The sequence below is a fragment of the Taeniopygia guttata genome, chromosome 1, assembly GCF_048771995.1.
Source record: "Taeniopygia guttata chromosome 1, bTaeGut7.mat, whole genome shotgun sequence".
Lineage (NCBI taxonomy): Eukaryota > Metazoa > Chordata > Aves > Passeriformes > Estrildidae > Taeniopygia > Taeniopygia guttata.
In genome coordinates this window covers 28,577,502-28,596,252 of record NC_133024.1, presented here as the reverse complement: position 1 = coordinate 28,596,252, position 18,751 = coordinate 28,577,502, and the positions used below count along the sequence as shown (strand labels likewise).

The window sequence follows — 18,751 nt, the reverse complement described above, 5'->3', positions numbered from 1 at the left end:
AGGCCTACAGCTCTGACATGTCTGTAAGATCAGGACTCAGATGGGCAGTTCTCAGGATCTTTGCTTTAATATTGGAAAATTTGAATATTTTCCAGACCATCCTACCTCTTCCTGCAGGTAGGTCCCTTTTCAGAGCTGTTTAGGAGATAGAATTAATGAACAAAGCCCGAACACCTACATTTTTCTTCTTGACTGGAAGCACTGTCAAACCAATGCTAAAGGCTACTGCATATCTTTAAGTAAAAGATGAGCAAAGAGCCTAATGCTAGACACCAGCAGCTCTGCTCTGGGAAGCCATCATGTCATGTGGGCTAAGGAGGTCCTGCAAAATGAAACACATCCAATCAACACAAACTCAAAAAAACCCAAACCTCAGAGCGCTGTCTCGTTTGCAGAACAAGTATCAGCCAGCCTGAACAGCAGCGACGGTTTTAGCCTCATTCTTCTCTGCTTCTCTGAAGTGCAGAGAATGTGTCCCCAGGGGCCTCACTCAGCACATTTAAGTATGAAAACATCGATATGAACCAAGGTAGCAGCCCCTTCTGGCTGGCCTGTGGCCAGCCTTTCACAAGTAATCCGCAGCAGGCAATTGCATACGTTGCTCTCCGTACGTGTTTAAATTTTAATCCCCCTGTAGCCAGCACGTCACGTGGGCACTGTCCTGGAGCATAGGAATACAATTAGATGTTCCATCTTCGTGCTGTAGTTTCATCCTTAGCAGTGGGGAAGAAGAACCACCCCCAGTGTGCTGGAACTCAAAATGTCCCTCAGACATTTTTGGAGGTTCCAGGCCCAGGTCGGAGGCATTTGAGACCCTGGCAAGCAGCTGGAAACAGCTGTAATTTTGAGTTTGAGCCATGGAATGAATTACCAACTTTGAAGGTGGAACAAGAAGCCACAAAAGTTTAGATATTATAGTAGAAGTAGTTACAAAGTAGAGGGAAGAAATTTTTAGTATTGTACAAGGAGGTTTTAACACCTGTACAGGAGGGTTTTACTTTGTACATGAGGCTCAGAGATTTTAAGATGGAGGAATGTAGGCTGGTCCTGTTTCTCCTCTTTCTTCTTCCTTCCCTCCATGTTCTTGATGATGTTGGCACTTATGGATTGGTTTAGAATAGAAAAGCACCATTTAATAGAGGTAGTAGGTATTAGGGGAAAACTGTAAACATTTATCACGTAATGTATCATATAAAAGATAGCAGTAACCAGGGGCAGAGGGAGAGAAGAAGAAGTCAGGGGACAGAGAGGGTGTCAGGGGTGTGTGTGCTTCTGCCTGAGCTGCTGACCAAACCGCAGCAACCAAAGAAAACAATATTTTAGATAGCTTACAATAAACTGCCTTGAGACCAAACAACAAGAGGCTACTAAGTTTTCTTTAGAAGCACAAGTTAGAGGAGAGACTTTACCACCACACGGAACCCCTAAACCAAGCCGGGGTTCCGACACAGTGCTCCTCAAGAGTCAACCAGGAGATCACAACGCACCTTTCTCACCTCAGGGATGCTCCTGGTCCCTCTTCCTGGAATGAACAAAACAAGAGTCTGATCCAAACACCAGCACATGGGGGCAGTGGCAGCCCCTGAGTTTCAGGCTCCACCCTCCTTACCTGCCCTCCTCGGCTGTGGGGTATCACCCTGGCAGCCCCGGAGCTTACAAACAGGTGGCTACCCCCTTCTCCACTCAGCCATCACACACTTGGTCACAGTCCTCACAAAGCTTCTGGTTCTGGGACAGCAGCAGTGGTCAGAGCCAGACAGGAAGCACTGAGGCTGTTGATACCCTGTCACCACTCTCCCCAAAAAACCAAGGGTATACCTGGGCCTTTTCCTCATTTTTTTCACTATATTTTCCTCCACATCCAATAAAGGATGACAATTCTCCTTAGCCCTCCTTTGGCTGCTTTTGCACTTACAGAAACATTTTTATTGTCTTTTATGGCAGTGGTCAGACTAAATTCAGGTTGGTCTAAATCTAATTTTCTCTCTGCATAACCTCACAACATCCTTGTAGTCTTCCTGAATGACCTGCCCTTTCTTCCAAAGGTGAAATACTCTCTTCATTTCCTGAGTTTCAGACTAAGCTCTCTGTTCAGCCAGGCTGGTCTTTTTCCCCACCAGCTCATCTCAGCACATGGGGATGGCCTGCTTCTGCAACTTTATGCTATCCTCTTGAAGAATGTCCAGCCTTCCTGGACTCCTCTGCCCTTCAGGACTGCCTCTTGAGAGACTCTGTCAAACACTCTCCTAAACAAGTCTGACCTCCTTAAGTCCAAGGTGGCAGTTCTGGTGACCCCCCTACTTACTGCTCAGAGAATCAAAAATTGTGATGGCTATGCCCAAGACAGCGTCCATCCACCACATCACCCACAAGTCCTTCTCTGTTCACAAACAGATCCAGCAGGTGCCTTCCCTAGTTGGCACACTCACCAGCTGTGTCAGGAAATTCTTACACACACTCCAGAAAACTCCTGGTGGGATTCCTCTCTGCTGTATTGTATTTCCAGCAGATTTCTGGTACGAGAAACTGTTCCCAATCCTAGAAAGCCACCAGCAGGGCTTCAGGTGTCCTCACCAGACAGAGCTCCACAGCTCCCAAAGCAACTGGGGAAAATGACCAAGAGCTGCTGGCACTGAGACTGCAGGGGCTGAGCTCACCAGGCAGGGCTGCAGGCACAGGATGCCCAGCCCTGCACCTGCCCAGGTGAGGCCACATCTCACCATCACAAGCACCATCACATCGACCCCTAACCCTACCCCAAGATTTTCCCCACTGTCCCTGAGGGCATCCACACCTACACAGGGGGTACTTACTGTTCAAGAGGCACCTCTGATCTCCAAGGGCTACCTCACATCAAGAGAACAGTCATCACTCTCTGCCAGGTAAACACATCATTTGTTCAACCTCCTCCCCCAAACCCAAACACAGAGTTAACAACCCCTTAGACCCATGATACATGGTTGTAGGACCACTCATTGTCAGAAGAGAATGAAGAATCCCAGAGGCCAGTTTCTACTTCGATCTAATTCAATGGCCCATTGGGAATATCACTTGGAAAAATCCTTCATCAAGAAGAAGGCACAAGTTTCTTCAGAGGATTCCCCGACTCAGACCTTTTCTGCAGTCAGAGGGAGACTGACAAACCACACATGCCAATCTTCTGTCTGCTCCAGAACTTATTATTTTGAATTCTGGCTGCACTTCTCACATCTTTATTGTACAGTTTCTATCCCGAGACCTACTAAATTCTGGGTCCTCTTTATCAACTACCCTGTTTCTCACCAAGCTGGGTATATCCAGCTCCAGGAGGAGGAAATTCCAAGATCACAGAAAGTAACAGTGCTATTTCTATTCCTGTGCTCTGGGCAGGGCATCACTAGGCAGCTTCTAACAGTTCCTGGATATCATGGAAATACAAGGGTGCTCTGCTCACTGCTCCCCTTTGGTTCCCTGTTTTCCAGGTTTTAGCCTGTTTGTTCTCTTATTGTTTTCTTCTTCTCACCACCCCCCCCCCCCCCCCCATTCACCAGTGACTGGGTTTTTTTCCTCACCAGTTTCTTTTCTTCATTCTCTTCTTCTTCTGGGAAGTGATGGGAAAGCAGGTATCTAGTATTTGTTTGGGATGAGTATCAGCTTCTCCTTAAAGTGGGAGTGGATGTGGAAGAACGACAGGGAACAACTGAAACAGGGGAAACAGCAGTGCCAGAATATCTGTCCTAAGGTGTCACAATTTGCACTCCAAGTAGCTCCCAAGACAGACATTGTCTCTGTATTTAGTCATCTTTAAAGGATTCATCTGTTCACTTCTAAAATAAAAAAAAAGTCTTTTAGTACCCATAGCATCCTAGGTCAAGTACTTTCACAACTGAATTCTGTCACATGAGGAAGTGCTGACTTTTACTTGCTTTAAATTTGCCACTTGCTAGTTTTGTTTGAAGTTTAGACTCTGTTTTAAAATTGATAATGAAATAGTCTTCCCTCATCATTTTCTCCATGCTGTTCCTATCCCAGAGAAATTTCATGATTTTTTAGATATCTGTCATATCCTTAACCATCTCATTTCCATACTTGAAAATCCCTATTTAAATGGCTCCTTTCATATTAGCTACCCAATACCTCTGATTGTCTTTCCTACCCTTTTCTGAATCTTTTCCAGTTTGATTATGGCCTTTCTGAAATGGGAATAGACCATTAGGGTCAGCACATTATAAAATATCAAAATAAGGGAACCATATGGATAGATGCATAGTACAATGCTATTTATCATTTTATTCTCTTAGTCTTTTCCTAATTACTAAGATTTGATTGGCATTTTTAGTGGTACTAAGCATTAAGACACAGATTATAGCTGCAAGATCTCATTCCTGTGTGGTAATAGTAAACTCAGAACCTCCATCATTGCAAATGTAACTCTAGAAATGCTTTGCCTGTGTGCATCATTTTACATTTATCCCCATCAAATTTCACCCTTAATTTATGTCATTTGATATTGTGAAATCAAATGACCTAGTAATTTGATATTGTGAAATCCTTTCTCAGATCACTCCATGTGGTTTTCTCTCTGCTCCCCCAGAATGATTACTTTATTATCATAGTTTGTTACCTCATTATGTAGCCCTTCCCCTTTTTCATGTCATTTACATATATGCACATATCTGAAAAAATATTCATATCATGTATGGATAGGCACAAATCTGAAAAAAATACCCCTGTGAAAAATGGACATTTCCTGCTAATCCTTGTTTCCTATCTCTACCCAGCTACTTATGGAACTTCTCTGACTCAACAGCAGATTTATGTTTTTTAACAGCCTGGGGTGAGTGACCTTTACAGATGTGCTTTGCAAATCCAAGTGGATTATTGCCACTGGACCTCTTGTGTCAATATTGCTTGTTGACCCCTTCTAAGACTTATAAATTGTGATATCCACTAAGAACAGTAGGGTTAACTCTTTCTCAGTACATCTTATCTCTCCATGCATGCACTAATTCTGTTCTTCAGAGTAATGTTATTAGCTTGCCTCCTAGGCATATCTTGTTTACTAGCTTGTAGCTCTACAGATCTCAAAATCATTTTAAAAACTGGCATCCCATCATCTACCTTCCAATCCTCTTGTACCAAAGCAACTGGACAGCATTACAGATAACAATGTGCAGTTCAGCTCCTTCAGCTTCAATCTTCTCCAGAAGACTCACATGAGTATCATTTGACCACTTTTTTGTCTACCTGCTCTACAACCTCACTGAGGCTTTGATCTGAAGCTGATGTGATGCATCTCAAACAAGGAAAGGTTCCACAGGATAAAATTCCACAACTTCTTCCAAAATGAACAGACACAAAATTGTGTTTTTGAGGCTGGGGGTGGAGGGTGGTGATGTTCTGCTATGGTCTTAATCTCTCCGAGTCACCTGAAGCTTCTTTAGTAGTAACACCATGCACTAAGTCCTCCTAATCATTGCAAAAGGCAAGTTATTTGCCTTTTACAGGCTCTTTGAATAGCTCCTGAAGTAAACATTTAATCTGCAGCCTGCTGAGCTTCCTGCCTTCACAGCCTCTTTGATCCTCCTCTGGCTGTCACAGCTTTCTGTCACCATCCTGGCCAGTGAACATAAATGGTCTGTAGTATAAACCCTAAAATTCTTTTTCCCACATGGAATGTTAATCCATATGCTCACCATTTGGGTCACCAAACTATTTTCTCCAGTGCATTTTATACATTTTGGACTGAAACTTTCCCCATGAGCCATGTCTGATCAGCATCTGCAAATACAACCCCATTCGTTTCAAGATATAAAAATATTCTGAAAAATATAAAAAGTTTGGTATATTCCTAGACTTGAGAAGGTGTAGCTTAAACTCACAGAGAAACATCCTGATCATTTAATCTGACCTCCTTAAAATAAGAGAGGTTACATGTATTCCCTTTGTTAATTATACTTTCTGTTGCTGTGCTTGAACGAGAGCATTTTTTAAAATCTTGATTTTATTGTGCTCATGCGACAGAGGGCTCAGTACAACTCTCAGTAAATTACGCCAATGGTTCAGTATTTTTACTGTTTGACTTTTGCCTCATTTCCAATCTGAATGTATCTGCCATTCTTCTATCACATCTTAACAGTTTTCTACTAGTTTGAAGAGTCAGATGACTTTGAGGTGGTTTTTTTTCTTCAGTCAAACACTTAAGGACTGTCATCCAGTCACTTCTGTAAGATTTTATTCACGGCTGTATGTTTATTTTCTTGTCATACTTCAGTTTTGCAGTATTTCTCAAAGTGATAATAATAGAATTAGACAAACTAGATGAAAAATAATTTTTTTCACAAGTGCCAAATGCAGAGAAAATATGCTTTTCTCTCCTCCTCTTAAATATTCAAGATCAAAGAACCACATCAGCTTCCTTGGCTGCAGCATCTCAGTAGTAGCTGCTGATCTACTGATTACCAGTTCCAATATCTGTAAGCTTATTTTGTGTGACTGCTTTCCAACACAGAGTTCTGGTCCTGTAAATACTATTCACACTCTGCCATTAGATATTTAGATTAAGTCGTATTTGGTTAGATTGAAACACACACTGTCTGTCAGTACTTAAAATGAATCAAACTGTTCCCTATCAGTGATTTATCCCTTCCATTTGTTACTTTCATTTTTAGCAGTACTTCTAGTCATTTCAGATACTATCTAGTTTATCAGTATTTTAGATCTCCCTCAGGGTTTTAAGCATTATGTTAAAATCACACAGTACTTGGCAAAATTAGAGCCACATTTTTCAACAATGATTCTTTCCATGTTACTATTTTGCTATCTATTGAATTTAGATGCACTTAGAATGTACTGTACTTATACATTAACTAAGAACCATGTGTTTCTAAGCTGATTGCTAACTTATTATAGGTTGTATCTTTTACCAATCTAATATTTTACCTCCATTACCACGATTGTAGGTAAAGTATTTCTATCAGAGAAGTAATTGGCTGCAGGGAGTCTCATAAAGTCATGAAATTAAGTTAGCTTGACAGGCTCTGTTTTGTATAAGCCCATTCACACTGATATATTGGCCTTCTAATATTCTATTGGAAATTTTAATGAATTGATAAAATTAAATACATAGGTCATCTCACAAAACCTTTAGAATTGTGCTAACACCCCAGCTTTTCACTTGAGACCTTCTTCATTATTTGAAGACCTTATAAAACAAAGTTTTGACTTTTTATCCAGGCACTTAAAACTCATGAGTGTGAATTATCTTGAATTGGTTGTTTTAAGTATCAGTCTAAAATCATGGTTGTTTGCTGTTGGAGAGCACAACCTTATTAAATGAGCTGAAAACTATTTTTTCTATTTTCCCCAAGAAAGCAGGCCTAAAACATTTATTGGTTAGTTCACTTCTTATGCTTCAATACACATCAGTATAGAATTAAGACTCACAGCTTTATTATGCCAATGAATTCATTACTTCCATTTTTCCATCAGCTCCTTTGTAATTTCTCTCATAATTCTTGCAATATTATTCCATAGGAGCTCACAAAATAAGTATGCTCTTCCTCAGTTCTGTTCCTCAAATCACATCTGTTGCACTGTACACACACAAAAGTCTTACCTCAATCAGCAACATGCCAAAGACTGTTTTCTGTTACTAATGCCTGTTTCTGACACACACTTACCTTGCACACTTTTTTTTAGGACTGTTTCCTTACAAAGCCAGACTTATGCAATCGTGCTCTTTGCCAGCCTCTCCCCACCACAACCTTGAAACCACCCACCTGTATTCCAGAAACCCTGATGAGAGAGGGAGGTCTCAGAGATCACCTGTTCGTACATCCTTCAGGACAACTGGCTGCTAGGTCTGGGGGATAGTCTCTGTTCAGAATCTTACTGGCAGAAACAAGTTCTCATCCCCAAGCCCTCTACTTGAGTTTCTAAAAGTGATCAGATTGAGAACTGCTCAAAAGAGGAAAAGCCAGGCTGGGAAGAAATACAAGTAGTGAAGTGAGACCAACCACAAAGCAGTCTGATCTGGAAAGTGTCCCTTTGTCCCTTGTTCTGTTTGTCTCTATCCCAAGTAAAGGAGGAACAAGTTACCCAGATGCCCCTTTTCATGTATTCCCACTCTTACTCACATCATCCAGTTTCCACATGGAGCTCTGTGCTCCTTCCCCTTCCACCTGTGTGCAGGCAACTAAATGAAAATACCCCTGCTTTCATGACTCCGTTTCCTTCTGCTTCACCATCTATCTCCTTCCTGAGGCTTCTCCCTCTCTTTATTCCTTTTCACTGACTCATTCAGATGCTGAAGGTGAAGGAGGCAGGACTGAACACCTTGATACATACTTGGTATGTGTGAGGTATGCATGCAGAGTAGATGTCTCACTTTTTCATGCTCCAAGTGTGTAGACCACACTTGCCATTCCAGATCTCATTTCACACACCTACAGATCTGTGGGGGGGGGCAGGGGGGGATAAGTAAGGAGAAAAATGCACGGGATGTTCACTGCTTGCTCCAGCTGCTTCACCCCTCTCCTGTCAGCCTCCTACCCTGCTCCCACTCTGCTGAATCTAAAGTGGCTGGATTAGGAGTGGGTGGTCTTTGGCTTCATCTCTCCTGCTGTGGGTGCTATGAGCCACTCATTTACACTTAGCATAGATCATCCAGAGGGAAAGCAAAATAAGAAGTACATACTCCTGCCTCTGACAGCACACTGACCATTCCTTGTGAAGGGGAGCCCAGCAAGCCAGCACCCAGCTTTGGCAGATTACATCTGACCCAGAGACTGAACAATTCATTAACAATGAAGAGCACTGCCTTTTTGCAGCCTGCACAACCAGGGACTGATGCTTGGTGCACGAGCCTAGCTGTCACTTGGGCTGTTTCTTGCAAAACTGCCAGACCAAAAACACACAGAGAGGGCTGCAGCTCAGCTGGGGTTCTCCTGGTGAGGAATTCTGTGGCACATGGCACTCTCAGCAGCTAAAGGAAAGTGGTGATAGGGGCAATGTGTAGGAGTACACTAATGACAGGTGGAAGACCTGGGGTCCGCTGGCAGAGCAAGACTAAAGCAGTAAGTCCAACCTGACTCGGAGAGGCAGGGTTTAGACCCTAAGCATAGGATCACAGGATAACTGGGTTGGAAGGTGCTTCCTGAGGTGAAAACTCCAGTTCAAAGCAGAGTCAGCTATGAGGTTACACCAGCTTACTCATGGCTTTATCCAGCCTGGTCCTGAAAACCTGAAAGAATGGATACTGAACAGCCTCTCTGGGAAACCCATTACAGTGCTTGACACTTCTCACAGTCAAAAAGTTTTTCCTGACACTCTCTGTGAGTAACTCTAGTTTCTCTTCTCCCGCATTCCAAAAGCACTATTAGTTTGTAATGTCTTGGAATATTTTCCCACCATTTTACATCATATTCACAAAACATGTTTGCTGCAGGCTTCTGTGCAAAGAAGCGAGAGAAATCAGAGAAATCACTGGAGAAAAACAGACAGCAATCTTGAGCTTGACAGACTTGAGCCTTCTATTAATTTAAATCCATTCAAGGAATTAAGAGAAATCTTGCCACACTAATCAGAACAGCCAGTGTTAGAAGATGTCTAAGCTGTAGTCAAAGGTACACTTGCAATGCATTCAGACACCTAGGCAGACCTGAAACCCTAAACTTGGCTAACTCAGTTACCACCAACAACCAAGCTAATCTTTGGCATTTAGCTGGTTGGCACTCATATATCTACAAGTTCCTAGATGGATTTTACAGCCTTAACTGTCCAGCAACCTCAGTGAAAATTCTCCTGTACATTCCCTGAATCTGAGACCCAGCTATGATGAGAGTTGCTAGGCAGCTCTCTAGGAACTACGATGGGGTATCACCAATGCACAGACACGACCTGCAGCCATTACCAGAGGAAGAAGCCACCTCCAGTTCTCACTGTGCAATTGCTATCATGCCATGATACACAAAGCATATGTACGACATTGAGCTGCGACCGTGGAAAAGATGACTGGATATCAGGTTAGCCTTTTAAGATCACTTTTCAGCTTTTTCCATATCTTAGGAAATCATAATGTGACCACTGCCATTCTGTGGTGTCTTCTGTAAAATTTAAAGTTGCTCTATGACTCTATTTCAAATTATCACATATGGAGCTGCTCTGTTATGACCCTCTCAATTACTTTTCCCCAGGGAGAAATAACCAGAAAACTCATCTTTAGGAAAGAAAATGTAAAAGTTGCACATCACTAAACATGTGCAAACTATGACATCTAACTAGATCATAGTAAAACATCCCTGCGGGAGATGAAGAAATCATGTGGCTTGCTTAAAATTGGAATGGAAAAAGGCCCAGAGCAAGCTCAAGGCACAATCCTGCACTGGCCCTTGTCTGGTGAATAAACTAAATGTGACTGATTATGAGCTTTCTATCGCTAATTAAAACCTCTTGAATTCTGAGTTCAAAATCTGATCCATGTAAATTTCAAGTTAAAACCAATACAAGCATAGCACTCCCTTCTCTAGGACCTACCTGGTCTTGGGAAGGCAATACAGAGGCTGTATACTGAACTAATTCTGCAAAAACCTAACCAGATACACTTGGAAGAGAGAACACAAAGCTCTGTTCATGCTATGATATTAGTTTCCAACCACATCCCAGAGCTCAGACCTAGTACTTCAAAACATTGACTTCCAGCTCGAAGAAAATATGTCTGAAGAATCCTCTCAATAACTCCAGGAAGGCTGGAGCCAAAAATCAAGGCTGCCAAGAACTGTTCTGAACAAAACTCCTTAGGTGGAGTAGTCCAACTAAAACTCAAGGATCCCACCTTCACTAAATCCAGCCTCTAGGACTGACAGGAGAATAGGTCCCTTCTAAAGCAAAGCAGTGTAAAAGTTTCACACGAAGCGGGCATCAGACAGTATTACTACATTCATATCTGACTCCCACAGAGACCAGAATCATAGATGTGCAACCCCGCTTAGCAGACGCCTTCATAACACCAGGACAAGAAAAACTCCTCAGTTAACTGTAAATAGGTCCCTAAAGTCCATTGAGCTATTACCACCAAGAATGAACGTGTATCACACTAACCAAAAATTGCTATCATATGAGAAGTCAAATATCTGTACCATTAAGGTCTGTACTGAAGGACTGCAATTTGCAAAGTGAATTTTCAGTTATCATTATCCCATCAAAATAGCACAGATGCTATTTTCTGGTTTTATCTATGCCCACACAACTGTATAACATTTATAAATATATATATAAACATAAATATAATCTCATATGAGAATGATACTTGAAACAGCTCAGTTATACCAGGGTTTTTTTGTAACACAGACTCCGATCATTTTTACAGATCATAAAAACGCTACCATGCATAGGAACAAACACCTGTAGTTCATCTGACAGCTTAACCACATTTTGCAGTGGAGAGTGGATGTTACTAAATGCATGTTTGTTCTTTATTTCAACAGCATTGTGGGAAGAGAGACCAAGAATTAATGCTGCCAGTTCAGACACACATCGATAAAAGGCGTATCAATAATTACCCAGCTAACAGAATAATAATGTCCTCAGCAGCGTGGGTGTGTGGAGGAGCAAGGCAGGAGATGGAGGCAATACATGTGCTGATATGCTATAGAGATAGTGACCCACGTGAGCTTGAAGAATCTCAAGGGAAATATTGCAGTGATCTTTGCCACATAGACACGTAAGACATTTCTCTAGGTCATAAGGACATTTGAGACCACTAACAGACATAGGCTAGGAATTAATTCCCAAAGTAGAAACTGGATTCTGTAGTTTCAAGTTTGCTGCTGCAGGAGTAGATGGTTCCCTGCAAGTGCTCACAAAGGGCTTTCCCACTGAGACAAGAAGTGTCACAGCACCAGGCTTGACACAGTCCCTCAGATTTACCTCCATATGGGGTGGTGGTGCAATTCTGATGTCCTCAGAGGTCTCCTTTTCTCACAGATGCCCGCACGCTCTTGGGAGAGACAGAGCGGCCGGCTTGGGAGCGAGATGTACTGCCAAATGAACTCTGTTTTGCTCTCAGAGATTCTTTTGGCATATTGAATTATATATCCCCATGTAACTGATAGAGCTGTACCTGTGGTACGCACAGAAAAAAAAAAATCTCCTGAAGGGAAGAAAGTGCACCCAGAATGCTGCGTTTACTGGTAGATACCTCTGCTTAAAGATCAAGGGACCTCTTGGTATCTGCATGTGTGTAGGAAAGGAGAGCTGGGTTACATAGCTGAAGGCTTGGGATCTTTTGGTTAAAAATGTGCATGGCGTGGCCCAGTGGAAGGATGCGGTCCCTCCCCGTGTCCCCTCGCAATAGCTCTTCGAGAGGAAAGGGATTCAGTTTTGCTTGCTCTTCTCCATTGAAGTCTACGCAGGGGGAAGGGGGAGACAAGAAGACGTGCAGATCATGCAACGGTATGCATCCTGCATCCTCGGATAACAATAAACCCTTACCGAGCAAAGGAGGCAGCCGCCGGCCGCCTGATCCCGCTTCGGGAGGCACGGCACGGCACGCCCCGCACCCACCCCCTTCTCCGGAGGCGCCGCACTGACCCACATGTTCGGCGACCTTTCGTCACGGGTGACATGGGCAGACGACCCCCGGCCCCGGGCACGTCCCACCGCCCCGCTGCCAGCACCTAGGCCAGCGGCTCCGCGCAGCCCCGCCACGCCACGGGAGACCGAGGTGGGGAAGGGTCGCACGCAGCTAATGGCGCTGCACGGGCAGCCGGGAGGGGGCTGCGAGGGGCGACCCGCCACCCGCCGTGCCGGGGGCTGCCGTGCGGGTACCCGGCGGGGGCCGCGGCTGCCCGGGCATCCTCCGGCGCCGTCCCCGCCAACGCCTTACCCACGGTGCGGGATCCGATGCAGCCCATCACTCCGGCGGGGCTCCGGGGAGAGGCGGCAGCCTCAGCAGCGAGTAGGCGGAGAAGGCGGGGAGCGGCGGAGCTCGGAAAGGAGCAGGTCCCTTCAGCGGGAAACGCCGGGGGGGCCCAGCGGGGACCGGCGCGGGGTCATGGTCAGGTAGGAGCGCGGGGTGCCCCCGCCGGGGCGAGGCGGGGAGCCCGCGGGCCAGGCTGGCATCTGCCCCCGCCGCGCCTCCGCGCTCTGCGCCGCGCCCCGCGCTCCCGGTCCGCTGCCGCGTCCCCGCCGGTGCCGCCGCCGAGCCCCCGCTGCCCGTCCGCCCCCCGCTGCCGGCTCCCCGACGGGGGGCGGGCTGAGATTGGGTAAACAGCTCGGCCCGGCAGCGCCGCGCCGATTGGCTGCCGCCCTCCGCGGCCCGGGGCGGGCCGGGCCGCCCCTCTGCCCGCGGGGAGCGCGGGACGGGCCGGCGGCGGGCGGAGGCGAGGGACGCCGGCGGGCGGGCGGGCAGGACGGGACAGGTGCGGGCGGCGCGGGATGCGCACGGAGCGGGGGGCGGCGCGGGGCCCCTCCCGCCCGCCGGGGGAGCGGGGCGGGCACAGGTGAGCGGCGGGCGGTGCCGCAGGCCGGGAGCGGAGGGGGGAGGCGGGTGGGCAGCGGGCTCGTCCCTGTAAGAGTAAAGCAAGTGGGGACGGGGGGAGGTGGGTGAGCAGCGGGCGCGTCCCCGTAGGAAGAATTAGTAGCAGCGAGGGGCGCTGAGGATGGGTGGATGGATGCATGGATGGATGCACGGATGGATGCATGGATGGATGGATGGAGGCGGGGCGGGCGCGGTTTCCCGGTAACTACACTTGCGGGCCCGACTCAGTTACCGGCAGCCCCCCAGCGGCCGCGCCGCTCCTCCCCCGGGGCGCGCCCGGCGCGCTCCCGCGCGGCTGAGCCGGTCCGGTGCGGTGCCGGTGCGGTGCCGGTGCCGCCGCAGCCCGTCCCGCAGGGACTGCGGGAGCTGCCGAGGGGCAGGCGGCCCGCGGAGCCGCCCCAGCAGCGATCCGGCGGGAGGACGGTGGTTCTCCGTGGTCCGATCTGCCCCCGGAGCGGGCCGCGGGGCTCGGGCGTGCGGCGCCGCCCGGCTTCTGGCCCCGCATAACCGTGAAGGAAGCAAGCCCAGCCTTGAGGATGATCGCTGAGGCCTTTCCCACGTCCTCCCCGCTAACGTGGCAATGAGGAGGGATCTCTGCAGATGGAGAAGGTGTGGTTAGGTCAGCTCCCTTCACAACCCAAATTTTTCTCACCTGATGGCACCATCAACAGGCAGTGTCCTCCTGGCCCGCTTCCCCAGCACCACGGATTCTCTCCAGTCTGGTCCTTCCACCTCCACTCTCTGAAATGCCCACAATTTCTCCCTGGCCCTTTGTGTCTCCTTTGCCCAAAAAGCCTGTCTGATCTCACCAGCATCCTTCCACCCATCTCTAGTAATGGAAAATTGAAAGCTGCTGATCCCATATGATCTATTTTGATCTCATCCTCGTGCTTGGAAAATTTAGTTTTTGTCAGCATTGCTGAGAAGTCACTCAAGACAGCTGATCAGTCTTCATTAACAGCAGTACCAAAGAATAGGTAAGTTCATTCATTTTCCATTCACACCTTACAGTCAGCCTAAGGAAGGAAGAAAATAAGGAAAAAAAGGACTTTAGACAGAATGTATTTTGCCTGACCCTCTGAAACAATAAGCAGGAAGTCTACTCAGATAAAGTCAATTTGCAAAATAAAATCTACGCAGAAAAGACAAAGGCAGAAAAAACCCAAACAAACCACAGTCTGACTATATGCAGCTATTTTAAATTTTTCCTTCTTCATGATGTGTGGTGAACATGATGCTGCTGAAGTGTAAGAGATCACAGTCCCCTCCTCTCTGGTGCCTGAGGCCAGTCTGCTCTGCTGCTACAATGCTTATCATTGGGTACAATGTATTACATCTCTGCTGAGGATGAAGTTTTTCCACAGTTAGAATTCTTTCCCTATTTCACTACTTCCACCTCCCCCATATATTTCCAAACCTATCAGTTTTCATTTGGTTTTTCTGAATGACTTACTAAAGATACTTTTCCTGACATGTCTACACTCTTCTAACTTGGGTTGTAAAAGTACTGGGAAACAATAGGTCTGGCAGTATGTTAACTAGAGGTGTTTCACCATCTCTGAAAAGCAGATCTCTAGGGCTAAAAGTGCGAGGAAAAGGGAAATAAAAGCAGATTGCAATGGGAACAGTGGTATATTAAGACAAAAGTCCTGCTTTGGGTATATGTTTTTTGAAACATTTGGTGGCTGCCCAGCCAATTGTTGTCACCTACAGTCTCCTGTGGACTGATCGATCAGGACAGCTGTCCTCAGCAGTTTCACCAAACCCCACCAAACAGCATTTGCACCTCACCCTGGCCTGAGAAGATGTATTACTGACACAGCTGTGGGCAATTTCTTTTCCTCTGTCCAGAGAGTCTGGTTTCATTTTAATCCCTTTCTCCCTCTCACCCACCCACCAAATCTAAATCTGTTCCTCGGTGAACCTTCTTTGAACACTGAGTGAACTCTGCTGTGGTTTCCTTTTCAATGAAGATTTCAGACAAGTCACATTGACTCTTTTTATTTTTTCCCCCTGAGCTTGTCTATCACTTTATCTCAAGCTCAAAGTCATATCCCAAATCCTAGCAAATGCACATTTGGCTTTCCTTATATTAAACTACAATATGATCTACCTCAGCCTGCTCTGACTTCTGCCCCAGGGTGTGATTCCACAGGCAGGTGAGCAAGTCCTAGCACTTACCCTACCTGAAAAGCTGCTTTCCAGTTCTTCATGGGTTTGTCTGCTGCTGCTTTAGTGAGGTGGTAGTTTACGCAGGATCTGGCAAGCACCCGTGCTGCTGCCAGACATGCACAGCAGTAAAAAAGAACTGGAAAGAAGGATTGTACCCAAGTGTCCATTCATTCACTCCACAGAGCTATTGGTCTGTCTTGTGGCTGTCTTGCATGTCCTGATGCCACCAGTTCCCTCATTTTTTAAATTTGAAATCAATATCACTTAGCTGCTAGAAGTAATACCTGTCTTGGCACCTACAGCCATGCTTCATCTCATTTCTAATACAGTCAGCTTAATGAAAGGGTAGACTCTTCACCATCTTTTGGTTCTTAATCACACCTTTATTTATAATGTTTACATAATATTATGTGTTATTTATATTTACATAAATCTCCATATTTAAAGTCAATTTCGTTCTCATTAGAAGTTGAAAAGATTGTGTTAAGGCTCAGCTTTTACCCAGTTGCTCAGCTCTTCTGTACAGTAGGTTCTATGCAATAAGGAATTTATCATCACTGAGCAGTTTCTAGTTTTTATCAAGCCAATAACAAATTTTTTAAATCAGAAAAATTGTTTATTATATAGTGCCAAAAGAAAAGTAGGTATTTTACATTTTGAAGAAATACAGGGTTTAATAAGAATATGATTTCATAAGAATTATCTCGTAGGAGGGAAGTGACGAGACTGAATCTCTGAACAAGGAATGAAACAGAGCATAAATCTAACTGTCCCCCACAGTTTTTGTCCTTGCACTTTCATGAGCAACAGTATTCCCACTGCTGCTTTAAGGAACTGGAAGTAAATGACAGAACATAAGTGGTTTCTTTTCTTTGAAATACACTTTCTGACAGGCTGTGGATATTTTCTCTGAGCATTGTGGGTTCATTCTTAAACGATGAGGCTACAATTTCATGTAGGAAATTGTGTACAAAATTTGTTTGATAAGTGCTGATTTAAATGCTGGTCTGAAAGATCTTCACAAATATAAGTTTTCGTACAGGTTTGGGAGAGGGAGGTATTTAAATATCTAGAGAGAAACATGGATAGATCTTTTTACAAAGCTGGGTACTGCAGAAGAAAGGAGCAGTAGGAAACAGCCCCTTCCAACTTCCTAATTTATTTTTATCATGGGTGAAATTATGTGCCCCTCTGTTTATTGCAGATCTGAAAACCTCCCTTTCCACAGCCCCTGTTGTGAGGGGCATGCTGGCAAAAGGGAAGGAATGTTTGACCTGTTGTGTTCTGTAGGTCGCTGCCATTAGCAACTTCTGTTTGCAAAACAGAGCTTCACTGCTTCCCAAAGTAGGTCAAGGATGCTGCTGGAGGAAGTGCCACATAAAGATCCCTTGACTTCCTTCTTCCTCCATTGCTGCAGTTTTGCTATGAATTCAACAGAAAAATTGAGATACCATGATCAGTAAGCATGTGTTCCTAGGTGAGGACCACCTATTTCTGGAGTTGTATGCCAAGGTGAATTGGGAACGGACAAGGATCCATGCCTCTCTTCCCTCCCATGCCCTGCACACAGAGTGGCCACTAAGTCTGGGCAGGGATGGGTTGGGGAGGAAAGCACAATTCCAGCAAATCTAAAAATAGTCACCTTGTGACTGATAGAGTCACTAGCCTGATAGAGGGGCTGATAGCAGCACAGAGCAAAGCAGTTTTAGAACTAGTCTAGATCTTAGCACCTTGTTCTAAACCTACCCTGAGGCTTCCATCATATCCCTGAAGACCAGCTTATGCTATAAATTGTTAATTGTTTGTTTGTGTTTTAAGAGACAGCTGTTCAACAATGTTCATCTTTTCTATAAGCCATTGATGAATCTATTAAACTTGTTTTACCAGATGTTCCCTATATCTCTATATAAATATAAAGACCTTATAAATTATAAATACCAGAACAGCATCTTCCAAAGAAACACTGCTTATAAAATACAAAGCTATTGTCACTGTCTTACCTGCTGAGTAAATTTATTCTTTTCATCAATTAATTATCATGGATGCAGATTATATCACAGTAGGTAATGTGCCCCTGTCATCTTCTTTAGCTACCACTAAAACCAGCTAAAATGAAAAGAAAAAACAATATATATCTTGCCAACTAATGTCCCACTTTCAAGTAAACATTACCAAGCACCAGATAATGCAAAATGTCTTCCTTTTGCCTATTCTGTCCTCAGAGGTGTCATTGGCAACTATGTCTATCGTCCCATGAAAAGACTGGAAAATGAATCTGATCCTTTTTTAAATCCTTATCCTTATGTAATACCTTGTGACCAGCTACTATCACAGAAGACATGGATAAACTTCCTACATGCTTCTTGCAAAATGTGTCTTCAGCTGTGGAAAATATGCAGAGGCCTATGAAGTTCCTGAGTAGGAGATGTTTACAAAAATAGTGTCTGTATCAGATCTATAGAGGCAGGAATCGTCCTGCAGGGGCTGTTGCTCCAGTATGCCTCACTGCTGGCCTCCTGCCACTGGCAGTTTGGATTCCCCAGTAAAAGCTACTTCTGGCAGAGAGCTCAGTAATTGCTTCATAGAGGTAATGTAGTAGATGCCATAAGAGTTAATTCTACATCAAGCTGTATTAGCTACTGATAGGATTTTCATGTGGACCAAAAAGGAAATGAGATAGCAAAATGACTCATGCAGTTCTTCTTTCTTCAGAGCTCCTTTGCTGCAGAAGACAAACAGAAAGGTTTTTTTATGAGGTTTTAAAGAAGGAAAAAAAAGCAATGCCAGTGTAGTTCAGATCCTGAAAGTGGTGCAATTTATCTCACATAAGTGAAAGGCTGGGTTCTTTCAAGCTGGGAAAATATTTGAGGCTGTGTGAATCAACTGAAGGGACAACAGGTGGAGAGAGGTAGGTTATGTTTGCATTTCATATTGTGATAATAAACTCATACTTACCTACACTCACACCCCAGCAAACTTGATCTTGTTCTTCCTGCACCCAGACACCATAAAAACTTTAGGGGAGGGTATTGGTTCAGTGCTGAGATAGAGCTAATCAGT

At 45.0% G+C, this 18,751-nt stretch overlaps 2 protein-coding genes across 7 annotated transcripts in view; one reads left to right on the top strand and one right to left on the bottom strand.

The window, feature by feature from the left end:
* FAM131B (family with sequence similarity 131 member B) overlaps window positions 1–12,996 on the bottom strand; it is a 33,171-nt gene extending 20,175 nt beyond the window's left edge. For all 3 annotated transcript variants that reach the window (XR_012054699.1, XM_012569929.5, XM_072926104.1), the window contains exon 1: window positions 12,866–12,996. Coding sequence is in view for 2 of the 3 variants with exons in the window: in XM_012569929.5 (XP_012425383.1) it covers window positions 12,866–12,893 (28 nt within the window). In the remaining variant the exon portion in view is untranslated. The remainder of the gene's footprint in view (window positions 1–12,865) is intronic.
* The window catches only part of ZYX (zyxin), a 28,920-nt gene continuing 23,078 nt past the window's right edge, over window positions 12,910–18,751 (top strand). The window contains exon 1 of one of the 4 annotated variants that reach the window (XM_032747197.3): window positions 12,910–13,041. The gene's annotated coding sequence lies outside the window, so the exon portion shown is untranslated. Of the gene's footprint in view, window positions 13,042–13,340; window positions 13,482–13,811; window positions 14,497–18,751 lie in introns of those variants that run through there. The other 3 variants (XM_041714735.2, XM_041714736.2, XM_041714733.2) reach the window with 3 other exon arrangements.